The 9,083-nt window shown below is 40.9% G+C and overlaps 1 protein-coding gene across 1 annotated transcript in view; it reads left to right on the top strand.

Moving 5' to 3' along the window:
* The first annotated feature begins 2,500 nt into the window (after window positions 1-2,500).
* LOC106945965 (sarcalumenin) overlaps window positions 2,501-9,083 on the top strand; it is a 21,018-nt gene continuing 14,435 nt past the window's right edge. The window contains exons 1-2 of the mRNA XM_015029992.1: window positions 2,501-2,647; window positions 7,907-8,728. Of these exons, the coding sequence (XP_014885478.1) occupies window positions 2,563-2,647; window positions 7,907-8,728 (907 nt within the window). The 5' untranslated portion in view covers window positions 2,501-2,562. The remainder of the gene's footprint in view (window positions 2,648-7,906; window positions 8,729-9,083) is intronic.

The raw sequence follows: 9,083 nt of genomic DNA, 5'->3' as shown, positions 1-9,083 counted from the left end.
AAAGCGAGTTTTTTTGTTGTAAAAACCGAAAAGAAATTGCGGGTTGCCCCCCCTAAAAACCCCCCCCCCCCCCCCTTTTTTTTTTTTTTTTTTTTTTCCCCCCACGCTGCCCCATCTCCCCTGGTTTTCTTTTTGAAATGCCCCCCCTGCCCCTGTGCACCTCATGTTACTTTGCTCGTGTTTCTGCTGGGACTCTGACTGGAAACCCCCCGCCCCCGTGCTGCAAAGCCTCTCTCCTGTCGTACTCAATTCGAGTCGCTGATTTGATGCTGTAAACATTCCTTCGTTTGGATTCGTTTCCGTCTGTTGATGTTGTGTGTTCTTTTGCCAACCAAATGCATCTTTTTTTTTCTTTTCTTTTTTTTTCTTGTCTTAAAGTAGGTTTTTATGATTTTTTTATTTTTATTTTTTTGCATTCTGTGGCACTGTCTTGTGTGGGATGTTTGGGTTTTGTTCATTCACTCATCAAATGGTTAGAGTAGTATTTTCAAGCCAAACATGGGTGGGAAGACGGGGAGGGAGGGGATTACATATTGTTTGTGAAGCTTTGTTGAAGGGATTAGCGTCGCGCTGATCATAGTTGGTCCACAGCCTAAATCTCAGGTGTGGTTATCAGTCGCAGAATCGCTTCACCCCTTCATGTTTCTGTACATTTTGTTGGCAGCGCGGCTGTCCTTTTGATGAATTTATATATATATATATATATATATATATATATATATATATATATATTATATATGAAGCACTTGTTCTGTACTGCCTAAATCATTTTTTTTTTGTTTCTCTTTTGCTGCCTTTTATGTTTTCTAAGCTGTTTTCCGTGATGCAGTTTAACCTCTGTCATTCGGCTCTTTAGTCTTTTTTTGTCTCCCGTTTTCCATTTATAGTGACAAGACTTTTTTTATATATATTTTGTGTGACTTTAATTTTTTTTTCCTCATCAGTCCAGGGCGATGCCAAGCTGTTATATTTTGTTTATAAAAAAATTGGATGAACCGGCCTTTGTTAAAAAAAAAAAAAAAAGGAATAATAAAAAAAAATAAAATTTGTACTTTTTTATTACACTCTTGTTTCAGTTTTTTTTATATATATATATAAAACTGTCTGGCCACTAGGTGGTGACATTTTTTGCATTTTTAAAAGTTGCATTAAAGTTTTATTGTAGTTATTTGTTGGTAATTTAGCAAAATGTAAACCAGTGAATCAGACTGGGACTGACGTAAGAAAAATAATTTTCAAAAAATGACTTGATAGCATATGGTTTCTCTTGGGACCTTAATTTCTGCCATTTTTATGACTTCTCGTTGTCATTTAACTCTCCCGCAGTCCAGGAAGGATCGAGTGGACCCCGCGGAAGTTTTTGACCCCGCCAGCGGTTCTGGAGGGTCATTTCAAAGTTTGTTTTTTGTGGTTTTGGACGCTGACGGGACACCTCATCGCTTCTCCCGTCGACTGAGCGTGGCGTCCAAGCCGAGCGTCGAAGTGGGAGTTAAGTGATTCAATGTCATGAAAAATATTAGCCTCCTTATAGATTTATTTTTCTTTTGTCACACCTAAATGCTTCAGCTCACAAAAAAACATTTTAGCGTCGTAGCTACCTGAAAAATGACCAAATCCGGGTTCCTTCGTTTGGATTCGTTTCTAGCTAGCGACGTTTAAAACAAAATGTAACGAGCCAGACCATCTGGTTCGGTGAAAACATTGTTCCTCATTGGTAAATTATGAATTACACGCGATTTCGTTTGTAACGCAAAGCTGGGGCATATTTTATTGGCACCATGCATCCCTACTGCCAGGTCCAGTTTATTTAAATAGCAGATGTCATGATCAAAGCAACACAATGTGTTTTCCATCAAAAATAAAAATGCAGCTGCAAAGGAAAATTGTTCCCAACATCAAAAGGGTGATAAACTTTGGAAATGTACAATGGCAAAAAAAAAAAAAAAAAAAAAAAACACTCTGATATTCATCAAAAACAAGATGGTCTAAAATGAGATCTAGAAAGTGGAATTTGTGAAAAAGCTCAATATGTTTGTCACTTAAGAGTGAAATATACATGGAATTATATATTTGAAGCCTTTATTTCTTGGCTTACAGATAACCAGGATGCTCATAGAAAACTTAGTGGAACAAATATTTTGGTAGGAAATTCTGCACCAGCAACATGAATATCTCTGCTCCTGGGTGGATTATAAAGCAAAATCAATTCAAGAATTTGGGGAAGAAGCGTCACAAAGTCTGGACTGAGGGTGGGTTGAGTGCATTTGTTTGCAGACGCACTGGCTTATTGCTCTTATGTGATTTTCTAATTTTATGAGACATTAAATTTGAGTTCTTTTTCACCATCTTTACCCCATAACCATCCATCCATCGTGTACATCAGTACATCTACCTTGGCCGTTTTAGATTTGGGCCACAGACTCACTAAAGCGTTCGGCCCGCCTCTTCCTGCTCCGCTCCTATCAGCACTCCCCGGGCAGCTGTTCTGACACTCAATGCGACCCCACCTCCAACGGCGTGCCCTCTGACCTTCAGCCGCAGCGGTATATATTTCCGGGGGGGATGATCTGCAGTCCTCTGGCAGCCAAAATGAAGCTTCTGGCGACTGCGTGCCGCTTGCTGTGTCTCCTGGCTCTGTCGGCTGCAGGTACGGAGGCCGGATGAATGAAATAACCAGATTTAGACACAAATGATGAACGTTTAGTTGTCGTTTGTAACGCTCTTGAACAACAACAACAAAAAAGGGACTGATTCAAATGAAATGTCCACTTGATGTGTATACGCATGTCACCGTTTTTTGGTAAACTTCCTAACAGCTTTGGTAGAATTTGCTGCTTTAAATCTGAATCAACCAAATCATTTACACTGGACGCTCAGTGCGGACCTCCTGTGAATCTGTCGGTCTTCCTGCTTCTGGTTTGGACGAGCTTGAACTGAATGTGTTGTTTTAGATGTGGCTGGTGGTTTTGCTCCGTCTTGTGCTGTTTTGGGGTCTTTATCGACTCTCCCTTAATGTCGAAGCTTCTCGTCCGTCCTTGATGCCGATTCGTTTTGACCCCCGCTGACCAGGTGTCGGGATATTGTCAGACAAAGTCGTCATCAGATACGGTTGTTGGGCTGATGATGATCTCTTCCAACCTCTCGGGAATGCACAGACATCGCGTACCCAAATGCGAAGATTGCTCCTGTGACGTCTCCGTCAGAACAAGACAAACTTAAAGCCATTTACTTTGACTTAAATTCCACAGCTGCACTCTGAAAGAAATTAAAATTAAAATAAATAAATAAATAAAAGACAGAAGATTACCAGGACATTTTCCGCTAATTGTATGGATATTTCCGTTCCAACGCATGGAGTTTCGCCGTAATTTAACAGTTTCTCATGGTAAATTTACTCACTTTTCTGAAATGTTCTGGGGTTTGTTTGTTTGTTTGTTTTTTTACATTCACAAACATTTGTGTCGTTTAAAAGTGGAAATTTTCTGTGTTATTACAGCACATCACCTGGCATATTCACAAACATTTGTATTATTTAAAATATGACATTTTTCATATTTTTATATTACATCTCCTTGTATATTCCCAAAAACTTCAAGTCTGCTTTACATATGGAATATATTGTAGTCATCCTGTAAAATATACTGTATTATCACATACTTAATTTGTTAAATACACTTAATTTTGAGACAAACATTAAACTCTGGATGCAATCATTGCCGAGTCAAACACCTCAGCGGGGCTTCGCCTGCTGCTCCGCCTGCCGAGCCGCTAATCCGTCATGCACTCGCACACAATCAGACTCTGTTTCCCTGTGGCTGCTATGTTTAATTGCTGCCATATGCCGACATTATGACCTCTTGATGTATTTATTGTTCCTGGAGGAGACCCGGAGCCGAACGCGGCCGGAGCTCCTGCAGGAGCCGCAGCGCGGCCTCATGACAATCGCAGAGAGAGGGCGACGGGCGTCACGCTTCCTGAAAATAGAAGTGGAATTATCCCTCCTTCTTTTCGCCCTCTGACTCATTGTGGGACTATTTCTGGGCGTCCAGGGCACCTGTCCCGCTCCGTCCCCACAGGCCTGCGCTCTGCCCAGGCTCCAGCGTCAGGCTGCTGCCGGGGAGCATTTCTGGCCGCTGATCTGCACCACAGCGACACGTTGCCCGTTAACTGTTCTTGAAGTGAGGATGACCCGCAAGCAGAGGACTTGAAGGTTTAGCGTCTCGCGTTGCAGACTGAGAGTGTCGGACATCTTTTTGCAAATTGACTCCAGGTCCAGTCAGATCTGTTAACGTCATATTTCAACTCTTGCCACAAATCCATGCTTGGATTTAGGCCACTTTACCAGAATGTCGCCTTTTTTATATATATATATAAAAATATGTATTTTGACCAGATTTAGCTAAATATCTCAAGTCGATTAGTTGGTGCTGAAGATTCTCATTTAGATTTTGGAGGACAATCGAGTAAGGCCCATCCTGTCTGCTTTAACTTTGTACGTACCATAAAGTAATAATGAAAAGTTGACATTAATACTACAGAATAAACTATTCATCTTATTTTCTATCAGAGATTAAATTACGTTTATCAAGAATGGTAGCAAACAAATCTTTGGACTGAAAATGTTTCTAAACGTTCATAAACAATTTGTTTGTGGATTACTCAAGAAAGATGCAGTCTTTGTGTTTATGCTGTCATAAACAACGCTTCGTTATTTTATATTTACAAAAATGCAGAAAAAGTGTGATAAAGTCTTGTTATAAATGCTCCAAACGTTAAAGTAGTTACCAGGTATTCTCCAATTAGTCAATTATTTAAAATGGATCTGAATGTTTTAATTCAAACTGGGTAAAGTGTTTCGCAAAAGTATTCTCATACCTTGAACGTCTCCACATCGTGTCAAGTCACAACAGCAAACGCCTTTTTAAAGGTTTCCTTTGATAAACTAACACATGTGGATCTGTACTTTGACTTGGCCACTCTAAAACACAAGTATGGCTTGATTCACACTATTTTACTGCGTCTCAAAGATAAAACCTTTTGCAAATCTTGGGTTTTTGCGTCTTCTAACAGGTTTTCTTCCAGGATTGCCCTTCATTTAGATCTCTAACCACTCTCCATTTGCCAGCAATATCAGACAGATATAATAATCGCTGACAACGACGAGTTAGTCGACAATTGTAAAACCTTGTAGCTTTCTGTTCTTTGGCTCGTGTTGGAACGCAAGCGATGCCACTGCACCCGTCTGGACTGTATCCAAACCTCCCACATGACTCAGGCAGATCAGAGTCGAAGCTGTACAGACATGGATCAGATTACTCTTCTTCCTCTCTTGAGTCATTCAATTATAGACACCTGCGGTACACTTAAGTCTGCTCAAGATGGGTATTATAAGACCTTGGCATTGACTGCCGAGAGAGATTTCTACTCCATTACCGAGCCGCTCTTGATATTTTTACACAAATGTACTAGAATCTGTTTAAGTGGCTCCGATCAATCGTCCTTAAAGGTTTTCTGAAGGTCTATAATAAATCCAAAACAAATCATGTTTGAATGTCTAAAGAGGCTTAAAAAGTGAAAGATGAAGAGATATCTAAAGATGTCCACAGACGTCTAAATGTGGTATGAACGTAGTTGAGTTTGGTCAAATTACAACATCTGCAACGTTTGGCTAAAAAAAGTGTCCACTTTCAATTTTCTTCTCTGACAAACCTTTGAAAGCCATTAAAAAAGATGTCAAGAGTTTTCATTCTTTGAGTTCAAAAGGCTTTTTATGGCTGACTGATAAACAGAGGGATGCAGTTGCCAGCACTGGTCAGAGCAAAAAGGTCTTTGGTATGAATCTGAGCTTTGAATGTTTTCAGGAAAGTGAGTCCTCCAGAAGGTAACATGAAGAAATGAGGGATGGCTTAAGACTTTGATGTAATACTAAGGATTATTTCTAAAGGATAGATAGTGTATCTTGGTAAAACAAAATAATTCAATAGTAGCTTCACATTTTTCTGCACTGAATGTGTTAAACTTACAGATTGTTTGCAAAAACACTCACAATCGCGGCCATTCGAGGTTGGACCTTCCTTGTCTGTATGTAACAATTAAACATGGTGTAAAACTGGACTTTTCCTGTCTATAGGTTTCAACCAAATTTGGCCCAAACAAAGATGTTCAAAGCCAGACTTGGTTGGCCTCCTTGATCAATCCCAACCTTTGAGCCTCATCTGGACGTCAACAAATTTCTTTTGGCTTTGCACTTTTATCATGTTTCGTAGCCTGGAGGCAACATCTTCCTTTCTATCTGTTTCCTATGAGCTTGGGGGACTCCTCGAACTCTGAAAATTTACCTTTTTGTTTCTCACAGATATTTATTAAAATAACAATATGACACAATCTGGCCCCTTAACTGTATTTTGGACTCAATTTTATTTTCACTTTTGGCAAAGTCTGCATAACAACACCTCATGACATAACATTACCGCAGTATTGTGTTTTTTTTTCAGTTGTTGAAGCTGACTACCCCACAGGGAGGTGGTAAGCCAAAAACTTAGAGCCCCAAGAGGTGACAACAACATGATGGGAACACAGTGGACATTTCTTAAGTTAGTGTGGGGGACAGTGCTGGACGAAAGGAACATATTGTTCTAGTAATGACGTCTGACATCTAGATGAGCATTTTGCTCCTCTATAAAAGCTGAAATTATACAATTTCTTAATGGCATCAAATGAACCTGATTCTGTGGACTTTTAAAAGTTGGACGCTTAATAGAAAACAGTTTGCCAACAAGGCACTTGATGAAATCTGATATTTAAGTTTTAGTTTGTGGCACACAAAATGCTAGGGACTCGTTTATTTATCAGTACACAATTTCACACATCCCTTGTTGGCGATAAAAGATCAGACGGTTTGAATACTAATGGTTTGGTAAGCGTAGGCTTGGCTGGCAATCTCTTAGACTGAGTTGAGTCTTTAAGTACGAAAATCACAAACAGCAAGAAAATGAAGTTTAATCACCGGAGGTCTACCTGAGTCAAAAATGAAAAACAAATATTTTCAACAGGATCTTCTTAATTAGTGACAAAATGCTTAACAAAACATCTGATGTCTTTGACAGCTGCCAAAACCTTTTAATCCTCCTCCCTCGCAGTGAATCCATCTTGTAACATGAACTGCAGGCATTCCTTTAAGTGTCTCACATCACACTCTGTACCACAGGCAGTTAAATTTAAATGCAGGTCACAAACCTTTGCTCTTTGTCCATCGTGACAGTCAAGGATATCCAGCATGCCTCAATGAATTGGGATGCCAAAAAGAGTCCCCTGCTGTTAGGTATGATTTTATAGAAGTCATGGTAACTGTGTTTGATCTACAAAAGCGTGGTAACAAAGTTTAAGTGTAAGAGCAGCACTAAGTGCAGAGAAAGTGATAGTTTAAAGAAAAACATTTTAGTGTAAAGGCTGTTCTGTAAAACCTCTGCAGATGGTCCAGAATGTGTGTCTGGTCTTCAATAAGCTGCTCTTTGGTCCTCTGCATCCTTTTCAACTTCCTGTTGCCATGACTACGCCTCATAGCAATTGTCGCAAAGTTACAAAATGAGAACAAAAAAAAAAAAAATCCTTCTGGCTGCACAGCATCCAAAACTAGAAAAAAAAACAACAAAAAACAAGCAGAAGTCTAGAAAAAGAACAAATCAGAAATAACAGAGCCACTCCAAAATGCTGCTACAATGAGAGGCGCAATTCTGGAGCCGTAAACAACTCTGGAAATGGATGTATATGCAGCTCAAGTCTCTCGGGGACAAAGTTATGACTGGTGGCGAGCAGGAAAAGAGATTTAATTTTATTATTATTATTATTAGAGCATCCCTGTGAGCTCATGTTTGATGTTCTTTAACACCTTCATTTCTCCTGACAGAGTCCTCCATCCACGAGGAGGAGCGTCAAATGCGTCTTCAGCTCCAGCAGCCAGACGGAGACCTCTTCCCCTGCGGATGTGACACAACTGATGCCAGCCAGACCTCGTCCAATGACACCCCGGCTCCAGAGAGAGCCGTGTGCCACCCCTGCAAGCCCCTGTCGAGTGATGAAGACGAGCTGGTGGCCGCGTTGGAGCAAGAGCTAGAGGAAGTACATCCAACTGAGGACGATTCTTCTGTCGAGGAAGTTGCAAGTGAAGAAAGGAGCCTGGAGGAGATTGCAGAGGAGCGTGAAGAGGCGACATCTGGTGCTCAAAGCAAGGAAAAGGAAGTAGCTGAAGAGGTCATTGTTGCAGAGGCAGAAGAGAAGACACCTGAGGAAGAGGAGCTGGAAGCACTAGGAGAATCGTCTCAAGTAGAGGAAGACGACGTGAGTCAGGACACTGCAGCTGATGCAGATGAAGGTGCAGAGGAGGATGAAATGGTGCCTGAACCAGAGGAAAGACCCCCAGATTTGACAGAAGACCCCAGACTGGAGTCACAGGAGCTACCGGAGGATCGAGTGAAAGAGCCGGAAGTGACAGAACAACCTGAAGCAGAAGCAGAGCAAGAAGTCACTTTAGAGCCGGAGCTGATTACCGAGCCTGACCCAGAACCAGAAATCACCCATCAGGCTAACCAGGAACCTTCTCTGGAAGGCACTGAGGACGATGCAGTGGAGGAAACTACAGAGGACACACCGGAGTCTGAACAGGGTTCTAACCAGGAGGTGAAACCAGAGGAGGTGCCTGCAGAGGAGCCAGCACAGCTTCAAGCTAACGGTACAAAAAGTTGTGGAAATGCACAATTAATGTTTTATTAACGTAGACCAGGGGTCCCCAGACTTTTTCCTGTGAGGGCCACATAACTTTTCCTTTCTATGGTGGGGGGCCGGAGTCAGTTTGTAACAGAAAAAGTGTGACATTTGCAGGAGTGCCTAAATGTAAAAATATATTGTTTTCTAGAAATCACAATCACATAACATTCTCTGGGTTCTTCACAGAAAAAAATCCAGTAAGGATTATAGTCTGTATTTTCCGAACTATGAGCCGCACCGGATTATAAACCACAACCCCAAAGTTTATTTATTTATTTTTTTAATAAACCAGTAAACATGCACATATAAGCCGCAGATAT

The sequence above is a fragment of the Poecilia latipinna genome, unplaced genomic scaffold, assembly GCF_001443285.1.
Source record: "Poecilia latipinna isolate Pla-1442-1.1 unplaced genomic scaffold, P_latipinna-1.0 Scaffold169, whole genome shotgun sequence".
Taxonomy (NCBI): Eukaryota; Metazoa; Chordata; class Actinopteri; order Cyprinodontiformes; family Poeciliidae; genus Poecilia; species Poecilia latipinna.
The sequence above is the reverse complement of the archived record's forward strand: the minus strand, read 5'-3'. Positions and strand labels throughout refer to the sequence as shown.